Source organism: Callithrix jacchus, chromosome X (genome assembly GCF_049354715.1).
Source record: "Callithrix jacchus isolate 240 chromosome X, calJac240_pri, whole genome shotgun sequence".
In the NCBI taxonomy this organism is placed as follows: Eukaryota; Metazoa; Chordata; class Mammalia; order Primates; family Cebidae; genus Callithrix; species Callithrix jacchus.
The window spans coordinates 144480530-144495900 of NC_133524.1; the positions used below are offsets into that span (position 1 = coordinate 144480530).

Here is a 15371-nt window from a genome sequence, read left to right on the forward strand (position 1 = left end):
AGGGCATTCTGTCTTCTGTGCTGAGAACTGTCAGAGAGGGGACAATAGTGACTGCAAGGAGACCAGCGAAGAAATTGTTGCCACAGTGCAGGTAAGAGAGAATGGAAGTTTGGGCTATGGGTTGTAGCTGAGCAAACGATGAGAAGCAGATTCTGGATTCTGCAATGATTTGCTGATGGATTTGATGTATGGAAGAAGGTGAAAATGTCTCCGTTTTAGGCTTGAGCAATGAACTGGAAGGCAAGAGTTGTCTGTAAAAAGAGAGAGAGAGAGAGAGAGAGAGAGAGAGAGAGAGAGAGAGCGAAAGAGAGAGAGAAGGGGAGGGGAGAGAGAGGATTTTGGAAGAGCAGGCTCATGATCAGGCCTGAGCCCAGTGTCTGAGTTCAGGTAAGCTATCTTGAAAGGAGAAATATCAAAAGCTAGAGATCAGAGTGAGGCTGAGACTCAGAGTCAAGTGGGCGAGACTAAGTTGCAGTATGTACTGGCAGTGAGGATAACTATTTATTTATTCATTCATTGAACATACCTTGAAATCAACCACTTTTAATGTGCCAGGGACACAAGGATAGAAAAGATATTTGCCCTGTCTGGGAGGTACTAATAATCCAATAAGGAAAACAAAAATATAAATAAATTATTCTAGCATACTAACCATCAATAGTAGAGGTATTCAACATTTGTTGAGTCCCTGCTACATGCCAAGCAGTGTAATGAGGAGGCAGGAGGTATGCACAAAGTTCTACAAGAGCACAAGATAAGTTCTGGTAAAGGTTTGTAAAGACATTCCCAAGGGTTTTCACCAAAGTATGACTTCAGGGAGTTGGCAGCAACCTAGATGTCCGATCAGTAGGGATATGTATGAATAAAATCTATAGCATACTCAGTAGCAAACTAGGTGTACACACAGCAATATGGGTATAGCTCAAAAACATAGTGTTGAGTAAAACAGTGGGAAATAGAGATTTACAGTCCAATACCACCTTTGCAAATGCAAGAGGCATAAACAAAACATTACCTGTCTTAAATTATCAAGGATCTATATCAAACATACTGCAGTTTGCATCTGTAAGAATGAGAGTGGGAATTGAGAAAGATGAGGAAAAAAATCATATAAACAATATAAAATAATTTAAAACAAGGACCTTGTAGGGACTGATATGACAATGTACTGAAAATGGAGGAGCTAAGTTAACTCTCTGTACCTGAAATAAAATAACTAGCTAATAGGAATCCAGCTGAAAACCTTAAGGGGCAGGGCCTCTATGGGGCTCAGGAAGGATGTGTAGAGACATGAAAGGATGAAAGTGCATCACAGGTTCAGGAACAGCACAGGATGAGTGTGGCTTGCAATAAAGATAGTTGTGAAGAGTTGACCTATTTTTAAGCCCTGGGTAAACTGAACAAGACCTTACACATGGAGAGATATAATTATTCTAATCAATGTGTCCCCTTTTACTATAATACGTTGGAGTTACAGCTAATGCTCTGCTCCCATTCAACCTATGATGAGATTCTCTTTCAGCCCTATTGAAGTCTTGGTCTCAAGTGACTACTCCAAAGACAGTAGTCCAAAAAGGTCTTTCCTGTTTACTATGGCCTTGAGGAATGTGGCCCTAAATCCACCGCTTTAAAGCTGACATTCCACCAGCACCAACATCTTCTCATTCTGGGGCACCTGCCTGGGGCAGGTCATCCTGCCTCTGCAAACTCAGTGCTACAGTTAACTCTCACCTGCCATATTCCAGCTGGAATCATTCCCGATTCTCCACCCCAGACTGGGTCATGTTATGTCATCATGGATGCACCTATTCTTCGTAGCCCTTATCACAGCTGCAACTCCTCATTTACTTGCCAGGATAATTTATGTCCATCTACTTCTCTAGGTTCCAAGTTCAATGCTGGCAGTCTTTTCTTTTCTTTTTTTTTTTCTGTTTTACTCACCAATTTCTCGCTAGCACTGAGCACAGTGCCTGGCACATGATAGGTGCTCCATAAACTTCTCAGCTGGATACCAGCATCCCTAAGGAAACATGGATCAACGCAGCTATAAGCACCGTGCAGAAACAGGAATAAGAAAAAGGTGGGCTTTGTTTTAGAGTAGAAGGTAAAGGGTTGCAAGGAGGTGCAACGGCCCCTGTAGACAGGACCCATGACTGCCACACATACGTGCACCCCGACACAGGGTGCACATACAGTAGGGGCAGAAACGAACTTTAAAGACATTAAGAAGTGCTTAACACAATTTTTTAAAGTGTGTCAAGTGAAAGCACGAAAATAAATTGAGGAAAGGCAAGTACATGGGTCAAAGCTGGGTGTGAGGAAAGGCTAACATTTTGAGGTCCTGACTCAATACACTGTCCCTGAAAGGGCCCAGGATGTCTCCACAGGAAAGCCCAAAATCTGGTGAGAGAGGGCGTGACTCTTCACCCTCTGCCTCTATGGGTCTCGAAAGCCAAGGTCACCCTGGTTGCCACTGTTCCTAGTTCAAAGTCTTCGTCAATCTACTCCTTTACCCTCATTCTCGCCTTCCACTCCACCTCCCGCTCAATCAGGCTCTGCGCTACTTTGAATCAAACCAAACCAGACATGCCCCCGGAATCCTAGTGAGGCCAATGGGATAACCGGATGCAGTTGATTTCACACGACACAGCATGCACCTTTGCAGAAATGGGAGTTCTGACCCTCGCGAGGCGGTGCGACCTGTCACCGCCCTTCAGCCTTCCCGCCCTCCGCCGAGCCCGCGCACGCCCCGCCCGCGCCTCTGACGTTCGACCCGGCACTCCGGCCCGATCCCAGCAACGCGCATGCGCGCGCGCCCTGGCCACTGGAAGCGAGAGGGCGGGGCCGAGGGGCTGAGCCCGCGGGGGGAGGGAACAGCGTCGATCACGTGACGCAGTTTCAGTGTTTACACGCGCAGCGGGCCGAGGGTTCGGCCTCAGTCAGGCGCACAGCTCCGTTTCGGTTTCACTTCCGGTGGAGGGCCGCCTCTGAGCGGGCGGCGGGCCGACGGCGAGCGCGGGCGGCGGCGGTGACGGAGGCGCCGCTGCCAGGGGGCGTGCGGCAGCGCGGCGGCGGCGGCGGCGGCGGCGGCGGCTGGGCCTCGAGCGCCCGCAGCCCACCTCTCGGGGGCGGGCTCCCGGCGCGAGCAGGGCTGAAGAGAAGATGGAGGAGCTGGTGGTGGAAGTGCGGGGCTCCAATGGCGCTTTCTACAAGGTACTTGGCTCCAGGGCAGGCCCCATCTTCGCCCTTCCTTCCCTCCTTTTTCTTCTTGACGTTGGCGGGGGCAGGCCCGGGGCCCTCTACCCCAGCGCCGCGCCTGGGTGCCAGGGCACGCTCGGCGGGATGTTGATTGGGAGGGAAGGACTGGACTTGGGGCCTGTAGGAAGCCCCTCGAGCTCCGCTCCGACTCCGAGAGGCCCTAGCGCCTAACGGGATGAGAGACGAACGAGGACAGGGTTCCCTTTCGGCGCTGAGCCCCGCCGGGGTGAGCTGGGGATGGGCGAGGGCCGGCGGCAGGTACAGGAGCCGGGGCGGGAAGGGCCGAAATCCGCGCTAAGTGACGGCGACGGCTTCTTCCTTCTTTCCTAAATATCTTCTCCCAGCGGGATCCGGGCCTGACGTGTGGGTAGTTGTGGAGGAGCGGGGGGCTCTTCAGCCGGGCCGCCTCCTGCACTGCCAAGAGGGTTTCAGGTCTCCTTTGGCTTCTCTTTTCCGGTCCAGCATTGGGACTTCGGAGAGCTCCCCTGCTCTGGGCGAGGGCTGTGAAGAAAGAGTAGTAAGAAGCGGTAGTCGGCACCAAATCACAATGGCAACTGATTTTTAGTGGCTTCTCTTTGTGGATTTCGGAGGAGATTTTTAGATCCAAAAGTTTCAGGAAGACCCTAACATGGCTCAGCAATGCATTGAAGACGTTGATCATCGTGAATATTCGCGCCCCCCCTTTTGTTAAACGGAGTAAATTCAGGAATGCACACGCTTCAGCGTCTAAAACCATTAGCAACTCTGTTACTTAAAAATTGTGTGTGTGTGTGTGTGTGTGTGTGTGTGTGTGTAAGTTTCCAGAAACCTAAATATATGCCATGGAACTTCAGGAAATTAACAGAGAGTATATTACTAGGGCATTTTTTAAACTGAGCAAAAATATTTTTGTGCCCTTAAGAACTTGACCATATTTCCTTCGAATTTGTGGTGTGGCAGTGGACTGAATTGTTGAGGCTTAGGGATCCATGGGTGTACTGTGCTTTTTAAAGTTACACCCTTGCAGATCAACTAACACCTTTCATTTTTAAAAGGAAGATTTACAAATTTGATGTAGCAGGAGTGCGTTTGTAATTCTCATTTCCTCTTGAATGTCTATAATCTCTGTAAATAATATTCCACCTTACTACAGTATTTTGGCAATAAAAGGTGCACGTGGAAGGAAGCATGGAAAATAGGTATTACCAGTGTCCAACACAATTCTTAAATTTATTAAAAAACGACTTCAATGTTTCAAACATGACAAGTTTGGTTAGGAAAATAGACAATTTGACTTTAATATATTCTGGGTTTACCAATTTTATGAAGACATTTGGAGATCAGTATATTTCATAAATGAGTAAAGTATGTAAACTGTCCATACTTTGAGCACAAAGATAAAACCTTTCACTGTAAAAGGAGGCACAAAGTAATCCCACGTTTCTGTTCTTAACAGTCTCACGAATATGCAGTTGTTTCAGTTGACTCTGCAGTCAAAATTTTAATTGCATTGATTTTATTGATCCGTATTTTTTTCTGGTGAGTTTGCGTAGAATGGTTCAGGGTCCTAGAGAGTTTGGTCACTAGATTCTGCCACTAATAACTGTATATACGTATATATATATGTATGAGTAAGGGCTAATGGGTAAGCAGGATTCTGATTGATATGTGATATCAGCTTAGGTTGGATGCCACTAAAGGTTGCTTACCACAGAGGGCAAGTAGCACATTCTGGCCTTGAAGTACTTATTGTTCTCTTCCAGCCACTTAGGATTTGCTCCAGTGATTTTGCTTGCAAACTGACTGGAATATAAGAAATGCCTTCTCTTTTTGCTATTAATTTCCCCCTTTTTGGGTTTTGTTTTGTAACAAAGTTGTTTAACTTGAAAGTAAATGAAGAATAGATTGGTTGCCCCTTAGTTCCCTGAGGAGAAATGTAATACTTGAACAAGTGTGTGTCAGAGAAATTGCTGTTATATTTATTTAAGTTTGATTTCTAAGAAAATGTCAAATGGTCTGCACTGATGGAAAAATGGTTTCTGTAACAAAAAGCTCAAAGTTTTTATATGACTTATAATATTACTGTGAGTTATAAAAGTAAAGCCAAAGTAAACTGAGTTGCTTGTCCAGTGGGATGGACAGGAAAGATGTGAAACAAAAACCAATTAAAAATGAACTACAATGGAGAAGTGTTACATTTATGGAAAAAGAAATAGGAACCTTGTTCAAATTGATAGAAAAGCTTTGAAAACGAAACAAATCAAACAACTTAGGTATAATTGAATTCAGACTTTGATTTGCTTAACATAACCACCATATTTCCTCTTTTTCTGGTGTTTCTTCTTAAAAACTTAAGTTAGATTTAGTAATCACCGGAGCCACTACTTTTAAGCTTAGGTATTTGACTTAGAAAAAGTTGGTCACGTGTACCACTTACAGAGCCCTGCTGGTGCTATTTAAGATATGAAGACACTTTGACTTACACCTCATGAAATCTTTACAAAGTGTTTTCTAAATGCATAATGATGAAATAAGGCCTTTGTTCTAGGGGCATGTGCCCCACATAATTTGTTTTCTTTGGACTAGAAGTTTTGGTGTGTTGAGAATGGTAATGAATTAACTTCATTTTGAATGTAGAATGCATATCATTCCAATATGAATGCCTTAATAAATCCTAAGATTTGTAGGTTTTGTGAAAATTACTAAAGATGGATACATCACATATCGGAGACATAAGAACCCTTTTTGTTTCTGAAAATACAGCCTCTGATTTCTGATTCCTTATTGTCATATGGTATAATTGTGCTACATTATAATTTTGTTGTTAGATTATACTTTATTTTTTCAGTATTTACAGACAGACTTTAATTTGGTGAGCAGTAGTATGGTAGCTAGCAGCTAAATATGATAAAGTGTACAATCAAAAAAGTTTTTAATGAAGGTATTAGTGGTCTAACATGTCATTTCAGATGCTAAGTGAAATGTAGTAAAATCAGTTTTACTATGAATAAACTTGTATAAGGTTTATAAGTTTATAAAACAACTTGCATAAAGTGTAAATAAACTTGAAACATGTTTTCTCTGAAGTTTCTTGAGCTAACTTTGCATAAAGGTGTTATTCTGTACTTCGAGGAAGTGAATTATTTGGGTCAACCACATTTACTGTTTCCTTCCTAGAGTCTAATTACCCTTTTTAGTTTTTAGGAGCTTTGTGGCTACATCATTTTCCCCTTTTTGACCTTTGTATTTTCTAACTCCATACCTAAGTATTCTGAAAATCTCCAAATTATTAATTAGATGCAGAATTCAGTGGTATAGTACTAGAGTTTCTGATTTCTGCCCGCTGTAGGAATGTGCTTCCTGAGAAGATCAGGATCACAATTGTAATAATATTTAACAGAGGATAAGTACTTTCTAGGTGCCAGGCACTGTTCTAAGTGCTTTACCTCTGATACTTTATTTGAGGTATTGTTGTTATTCCCATTCTTTAAATGATGCACAGAGATGTTAGGTAAGTGGCTTACTACCAAGTGTCAGGGCCATTAAGGGTCAGGATTCTGACTTCCTGAAATGATGAAATTTAGCCTGAAAAAATTGCTTTGAATTCCTGCTCAGTTTTCAATTTCATTGTGGTCTTTGTATTTTGTGATATAATACTGCCTTAGCATCCTATAACTATAGTTACAAGGTTATATTACTTTTTTTTTACTGTTAATAGAAAGCTGTCATGAAATAATTTAGTTTATGTGCCAGCCTTTTTTGTTGTTAACTCTTGACCCTTGACACTGTACTTCTTCATATGGATGCCTATTAAGGAATGATAAGGTTGGAAATCTTTGACCCGGCTAGGAAATTTGCCTTGTTATATTGGGAGCTCATAAAACTGAAGTATTCAAAAATTAGAATACATACACACAAGGAAAATTAATAACAAATACTGTTTTCTTTGCACATGTCTCGGTTGTCTTTTGGTCAGGGTGAAGCAGAATGTGTTTTTCTCATAATTTGTGGCAAATGCCTATATGAAGTCCTGGACATGTGGTATGGTTGGAAGGACTGTTGATGAGATTTATTGTCTGTGTTTATTCTTTTATGTTGTGAGTGTCCCCATAAAAGGGGGACAAAATGATAACTTACTTTATATATGAAGCCTTTGGTTTGAATCATACTTTTATCACATTTTCTATGCTCCTGTCCTCTCTATCTCCTACATGTTTGGTTTGGTTTGGTTTTGCTTTCTGTCTTTCTCTTTGACCTTCCTCCCCTCCCCTCCCTCTTTTCTTTTCCTGTCTGTTTTCTCTTTTCTTTTTTATTTCTTTCTTTCTTTTTTTTTAAATAGAGTCTCACTCTGTTGCCCCAGGCTGGAATGCAGTGGCGGGATCTCAGCTCACTGCACCCTCCACCTCTCGGGTTCAAGCCAGTCTTGTGCTTCAGCCTTCCAGGTAGCTGAGATTACAGACATGTGCCACCACGCCCAGCTATTTTTTGTATTTTTAGTAGAGATGGGGTTTCACCATGTTGGCCAGGCTGGTGGCAAGTTATCTGCCTGCCTCAGCTTCCCAAAGTGGTAGGATTATGGGCCTGAGCCACCAGGCCCGGCCTCCTGCAGGTTTTCCTTAGGAGGGATATTTTACAATGCTGTTAAGTTTTTCCTAATGAAAATTATCATAGCACTACATGTTCTGTCTTCAGTAAGTGATAGAAGCTTACTGATAATGTAGGAGTTGTGTTCATTGGTGGTCGGGTTTACATTGAAACATTAATACACAATATCCTCTCCTGTGAGCAGTGGCTCCTGTTTGTAAGATACGTTACTAAGCTAAGGAATGTGAGGTGTAGTAGGGGAGAGTTTACCCAAATAGGGATGGACTTTTCTTTGTTTCATCAGTCCTGATAATAGAATGTTTGAATGGCTAGCTCTAGGCATTACATACTTAGGTAAATATGATTTTACAAATTACCTCCTTTGCCCAGTTGCCAGTAAATTGGGGATTCCTTAATGATTTATTTTCTGTTTATTCACCCTGATGAAGAACCTGTATATCTCTTTTAAACTGTACTTTATCACCTTTCTCAAACCCCAAGATTTTCGTCACATTTTTTTCTTCCAAGACTAAACAACCTTTTAGTATTGAGTATCTTTGTGGAAATATTCTTTTCTTTTTCTATCCCAATTTTTAAAGCTTTTTTAAAGTGTGCTTTTGTTGTGATGTACATTTTTCAAATGGAAGAGCATTTATAATTCTGCATTTTTTGTAAAATATGACACTCTCTACTTTATCTCTCATTTAGTGCCACCCATGTGTGTAATTTCATTACCCACAACAACCTTAGGAGGCTGGTCGAGTTCCTTATTTGCAGATGAGGAATCTGAGGTCCAGAGATCACTTCTTGGTGAGAGTCTCACAGCTATTATGTGTCAGAGCGAAGATTTTGAACCTAGATCTGATTCACAGCAAAACCATTAACTACTAAGTCCACTGACTCCAATAAGAGTCCTAGCTCTCACACAATACACTGTAATTCCCCTTGTGTGTTTATTCAAACTCATTCAATATGCTGCTTTTGGAAACCTCTCAGGAATCTTCTTAACTTGTCTTCTCTACAGACATCAGCTTTACCTGAAAGGTAGGGATCACAGCAAAATACAATTTTACAAGTTGGTGATTGCTGGAGTGATAGTGCTCTGGAGATGGCCAAAGAAGGAAGGTATGAGTGTGTCTGTGGGTGGGTGAGTGGTGGATAAGGGGAAGGACAGAGCCAAAAGGGGGGCTATTGGAAAAACTATGATGAGAAACAGGAAGGTGAAATCTTGTTGGAATGAAGATTTAGTGAAAGACCTTAGAATTCACAGGAGGTATTTGTCCTTCATGCAGGAGTAGACCAAAGGCAACCTATGAGTTTCTTTTATTCCATTTATTAAGGCAGCCACCAAAGGTATTATATACCTTCTGTATTCACTTAAAATGACTAATTTTGAAACAGTCATGGAAACATCCATATACAGATAAGCCTCATTAACTCAAAGTCAGTGGCCCTATTGAGCTATGATGATTATTCAGACCATTTCTGACACTACATCCAGAAATGCATTCAGAGTCTGCTAAAGCTTTTTTTTCCCCTAATAGCCACAGCACTTGAAGATCTTCCTCCTTTGAGAGATTATTTGATTTTAGGAAATAAGCAAATGTTGCGAATACGTATGATTCAACTGGGCAATAACTTTTAGGCAAAGAGGAAAAAAATAGCAATAGTGATAAAGCTGATATTATAGTGCTTTTATGATTAGTCTGAAGACAGTCTCCAACATTTGTAAATGTTTTAAGGGTCTGTCTACTACAGTAGCCATTAAGCCATATGTGGCTATTGAGCACTTGACATGTGGCAAGAGTGAATGGGAGACTGATTTTAATTTCATTTAATTTTCATGTAAGTAGCCACACATGACACATGGCTGCTGTGGTAGATAGCATAGTTTTAGACAAGGGCAGGAGTCTTGGATAGACACTTGATTTTCAGAAAAAAATTCTTTACCTAGCTGTAATAAGATCCTAATAGCTGATTAAAAGACTTAACGTTTTTAGCATATAATATATGGTAAGGAGCTAATGTGAATTACTGCCAAGATGTATAAGCATCATAAAACTAGACAAGGATAAGCACAGAAGCAATGGCCTCTTGTAAATATGGGATCAGTAACTTCCTAAAAGGTGTCTTAATTTTAGTTAGTAATCTAATAGCACCCCAAAAAGCAAACTGTTAATTTGTTACTAGTCATCCTGTAAAGACAAGGGAGAAATGAGGGACAAGAGAGTCCTCTTTCCCATTCTCCATAATTTTTACAACTTACAGGAATTAGAGCCTGAGAGTTACCAATTCCTGCAACTTAACTCAAAATTAGGCTTCTTTGTTGAAGTAATAGGGAAACAATCCCTTATGAAATCTAATAATTCTAAAATATCATTGGCAGTATTAAGCTAGAGTTCTCCAAATATGCTGTAGAAAATATAGCTGAGTAAAAATAAGTAGGATCAAAATGATAAGAAAATGTTGATTTCTCCCCCACCTCTAAAGATATATACCCATGCTTAACTTAAAAATTATTATTTAGCCACCTTGGGAATAGCACAACATATGGATGCCATTATAGTCCACCTTGCTCTTGCAAGGAAATTTTCTTTTAGCGTAGCTTGACTTATATTTATTTAAGCATTATTGGAGAAGTTTGGTATCTCTTTAAGTTGCTTCTGTATCAGTGTTCCCAGGGCCCTGTCTCAGCTTCCATAGTTTTTCTTAAGAGCAGCTAATTAATGCTTCACTCCATATGCTTTAATTTGATATTTTGGGAAGTTTCATTTTTTAAAAGAACCTTTATATCAGGCCTTTGAATACATATTTGTTTACCAAGACATCTGCATTGGAGCATTTGTTTTTAATAACATGTATTGGGCACCCACTATAAACCAGAAACTGCTGTTTACTGAGGACACAGAAGTTAGAGAATGGTCTTAATCCAAACTAGTTATCATCTTACTATGTAATATAGAGATCAGACATTCAAAGTCACGAGGATTTACTACTGTGTTTTCTCCCAAGAGTTGTATAAGTTTAGCTTTTATATTTAGGTCTTTGATGCATATTCATTGATTTTTTTTTGTATGCAGTATGAGGTAAAGGTTGAAACATATTCTTTTTGTATGTGAATATCCACTTGTCCCAGCTTCATTTTTTGAAAACAATATTCTTTCCCCCATTGAATTGTCTTGGCTTCTTTGTTGACAAAGGATTTATTATTTCTGCCACAACCCAGCTGTTTTTCAGTATCTACATCTTTATGCCTGCTGCCCCTTAGGCTTAGTAGAATGCCTCTCCATCCTCCTCTCTCTTTTGTTTAGCTAATCCTTCCTTATGCTTTAAGGGGTCAGTAGGAACCTCACCTTCTTCAGTGTGTTTTCCTTTATGTTATCAACCTACCACCACCGCCCACATGCATACATTTCCCTAAGGCTGGGATAGGAACCTCTTAGGCAATGATCTATTTGATAACTACTCACTGAGTTCACACTAGGCACTCTGCAATATGACTGTAAGTGAAGTAAAACCTGACACCACCCTTAGGAAATTTACCATGAGAGAGAAAATGGGCTATAATAATAGAGGGGGGTAAGATTATTGTAGGGATAAGCATAGGATGCTGTGAGTATGCAGAGGACAGGAATTTAACTTAGACTTCTCAGTTCTCCCATTGAAGATGACATTTGAACTGAAATCTGAAAGACCAATAAGAGATAGCTATGTAAAAAAAGGGGGAAGGACAGTAGGAAAGAAGGAAAGGAAAGAGGCCCAGAACAGAGTAAGGCAAAAGTGTTTTTTAGCATTGTTGGGTTACAAACTCCAAGGATATGAAAGATAAAGCTTGGAGAAGTGGTGGGGGTGGAGAGGACAGCTCCTGCACAGCCTTTTACAGCCAGAGAAGGAGTTTGGCTGTGGTCCTGCAGGCAGGGAGAAACCCCTGAAGGGGAGAGACATGCAGAAGAAATTTGAGTAAGAAGCTTAAATCTCCCCAGGCCCTTTTAAAATGAATTAAGCTATAAAGCCTTTGAGTTTCTTAATGCTTTGTCCTATTCCTCTAATTGTCCAAAACAAAAGAAAAACCCTCTTTTTCTGTACCTATTAAAAGCTTAATTTTGTAAAATTACAGCATGCAGATTAAAGAATTCTTGATAATTAGTTATTTTCTGTCTGTGTGTAGATTACTAGCAATTGTGTCATCAGATTTAAAAGATCAAAACCTCTGGACTTTATATATTTTTTCTAGAAGTGCCTGTGAGATTGAGAATTAAATTCAATTCTGGACCGTTTAGTGTTGTTTGCAGCATGTGGTTGTTAAAGGTTAGTATATTTGTGTGTGTATGGGTAGATAGATAGATTTGAGGTTACATTTAATCATTGACTATTGGTATTCTAAGATTTTAAGAAGAAAAAGGTGGGTTACAACGTATCTATACTGGCTAATATGACTGGAACAATTTTCTTAGTTTTCAGTACTTCTAGCCTAAAATATATGTCCAACTTTGCACTCACCACCACATTGTAATTTTCAGTATACTTGTCAATTTTTTGAGATGTTGAACTCTGTGGAGCAATTTTTTCTTGTTTAGTGTTTTAGCTATCTGTATCTCTAGGGTATAGCATATACAAGGTGGCAATATAGACGTGCTTAATGAATAAATGATCTTCAAAAACTGACCTTCATTTGAAGCTCCATTTTATTCATAAACACATAAAACGTTTGGTATCACTGTAAAATTTAAAAGCAAACAATCTTTAAGCTCCCAAGTTAATTGAATGTTTTTTCTTACACAGGCATTTGTAAAGGATGTTCATGAAGATTCAATAACAGTTGCATTTGAAAACAAGTAAGTGTCTTGTTATATAATTTTAATGATGAGGTTCTTTCATATTTTATGCTAATTCTCTTCATTTTTTAAAAGTTCAAGTCAAGTTTGAGTGCTTTTTAGGAATGGATCTTCATGTTACTGACTGAGAAGTTTCTGAACAACTCAGAAGTAAACTAATGGAATGACTCTTTCTGCTAATGACCTAGAGGTCCTTTGTTGTGTAGTATTGATTCTTACATCTTAATTCCCTTGAATGTGAAGAAAGAAACCAGAGATTCTTGTGTATTAGTAACTGAGAGTTTGCATAGGATTATTTGTAAATTTTAAAAGGATAGTAATGAAGGGGTTCATGCATATTGCCTAAAAAGTGTGTGTGAGTTCTTTAACATTAAATCTAAAACTGATGGTTTTAGTTGTCTAGTATATTTTATCAGAAAGTCATGTTTACCAATTATCTGATTTTTTTTATGTTTTACTTATTCAGTAATAGCAGTAGCTGATCTTTTCTGCTCTTTTTCGCTAGATGAGGAAATAAAAATAGTTATAGGCCTAGGAATATTAACTGTATGAAAGCATCAATAGTATAGATGTTAACATTTTATTGAAGGAGACAGGTCTCTTGACTACATTTTTTGAATGCTAATAAGACTGTTTTCAGGGTAGCTGTTTAAGATTCTAAAGCACATATAAACTCCTTAGCTGAAGTACAGATGTGGCTATTATCTTAGGATTTTACTAAACTCTTATGGATGGTTAACAGTTATCATTTTTTGGCTCTTATATACCAAGAGAATTAATAGTATCAAAAGCAGGCTGCAAATCTATAGAGACAGAAAGTAGATTAGTGATTGCTTAGTGCTGGGGCTGGTGGGGAGGCCATAGCTAAAGAGTTCAGGATTTTTTATATGACAATGAAAATGTTGTAAAATAGACTGGTAATTGTTGCACATATCTCTAAATCATTGAATTCTACAAACCATTGAATTGTACATTTAAATTGATGAATTATATGATATGTGGATTATGTCTACTAAAATGTAGTATGTGACCCAGACATACTGAGCAATAAACACACACGTCTTGCTTCTAAATAATTTAAAACCAGGGCTGTGTTTCAGCATCTAGAAAATAAATTTTGCAATTGAACTTAGCAGATTCTTTTGGCTAGCAACAGGACAAAGTGGTATCCTTAGATGCCTGAAACACATGTAGGGAACTGAGATAAAAGGATTGAAAGTATCTAACCCTATTTCTGGCTCTGGACTAATAATCTCAGACAAGAATACAAGATTGAATAATAGAATACCTTTCCCTAAACACATAAAGCCTAAAGTTTCAGAATTTGTCTTTTTGCTGTTTCACATATCCATGATTATGAGATAACAAAATAGACAATGGTATCACACCAACAGAGAAATCTTTGTTAACTTGGAGGGTATTTTTTTTCTTACAGTTATATGCTTTATCTACTTACATCACTAGGTAAATGCTGTTTCCCATAAAGGGAGAGTTGTCTTTATTTGCTACTCTCTTAGTTTTTCCTGTAGTCTACAATCCAAAATATTAAGCAAACACTCATTTCCTCGGTGCATTTAAGAATTTGTCTAGTTTACAAATTGATTTATCAGATCACTTCTTTTTGGTTTTTAGTCAGATTTCTACCATAAACTTAAAATTATTCCATCTTTGGATCTTCTAATTATTTATCTCCTGTACCATATCTGCATAAAAGTTTCTCTTCAAGCTCTTTGTCATCATGGGAGTTTGAAATAGATCATCAATTTTTCCTTGTGTTCATGGAATATGTTTGAGATACAACACTGGGTTTGAACACATCAATAGTATTTAATAAGTCCCTACCAAAGTAATCTCTTAGCCCTTCCTTGTGTGTTTCCTTTTTGGTTTTCTGTTAGAAATGAAACGAAAACAGCGTTGTATAGAACACCAGATTGTATTTACCCTTTCTTTCCTTTCGATAATGAAGAAGCTCCTGTTAACTGATACGAAGATTGTTTTAGGTGCTTTGTTTTTAGGTGCTTCCTAAACATTCCGTAAAGCATAAAGGTGTTTTCGTATTTCACGTTTTTGAATAAGGAATTTGAATTTTTATCTGTATACACTTAAAATAATTATTTCTTCTTTGGAACCAAGAAGTTATATTACACATTATTATATGCTTTAAAATCAAATTTAGCAATGAACGTATAACATCTGTTAAGTGTTTATAACTCAGAGAAGGGTTCAGTTAATTTAGGCCCTATCAGACTTCCACAAATTCTGACTTACTGTTTGCCTTCTTATATAATAGCTCATCTTTAAACAAAACTTAGTGCTTTTCTCAGTAGAATTTTACTAACAAAGCCCTTTAGCAAAACATCAACATTATACATAGAACATATCTCAGTATTTACAGATGAAAACCACCTAAAGGAACCCAGACGTGGCTGCTTCAGAAGTTGAGTCCTCAGTGTTTTTGCAGTTTGTCTTTTAATATTTTATGTGTGTGTGTGTGTGTGTGTGTGTGTGTATACACACACACATATATATACATATATATATTTAAAGACAGGGTCTCACTCTGACCCAGGCTTAGAGTGCAGGGCATAATCGTGGCTCACTGTAACCTTGAACTCCTGAGCTCAACTATCCTTTCACCTCAGCCTCCCAAGTAGCTGTGACTATAGGCACATGCCGCCATACCTAATGCTTTTTTAAATAATTTGTTGTGAAGAT

General features: G+C 39.1%; 1 protein-coding gene and 1 long non-coding RNA gene across 32 annotated transcripts in view; one reads left to right on the plus strand and one right to left on the minus strand.

Moving 5' to 3' along the window:
• Positions 1 to 478: 478 nt before the first annotated feature.
• On the minus strand, positions 479 to 2797 carry LOC144580986 (uncharacterized). The gene is made up of 3 exons (XR_013531432.1): positions 2658 to 2797; positions 2331 to 2434; positions 479 to 2044 (listed from the first exon to the last, which is right to left on the minus strand). It is a non-coding gene; the product is annotated as an uncharacterized LOC144580986 (long non-coding RNA).
• A 103-nt stretch (positions 2798 to 2900) lies between these two features.
• Positions 2901 to 15371, plus strand: part of FMR1 (fragile X messenger ribonucleoprotein 1) — a 38009-nt gene continuing 25538 nt past the window's right edge. For 11 of the 31 annotated variants that reach the window (XM_078362472.1, XM_078362474.1, XM_078362473.1 and 8 more), the window contains exons 1-4: positions 2967 to 3213; positions 8530 to 8631; positions 12056 to 12129; positions 12604 to 12656. In XM_078362472.1, the coding sequence (XP_078218598.1) occupies positions 8538 to 8631; positions 12056 to 12129; positions 12604 to 12656 (221 nt within the window). In that variant the 5' untranslated portion in view covers positions 2967 to 3213; positions 8530 to 8537. Of the gene's footprint in view, positions 3214 to 8529; positions 8632 to 8845; positions 8947 to 12055; positions 12130 to 12603; positions 12657 to 15371 lie in introns of all 31 variants that reach the window. The other 20 variants (XM_078362479.1, XM_008990002.5, XM_078362483.1 and 17 more) reach the window with 7 other exon arrangements.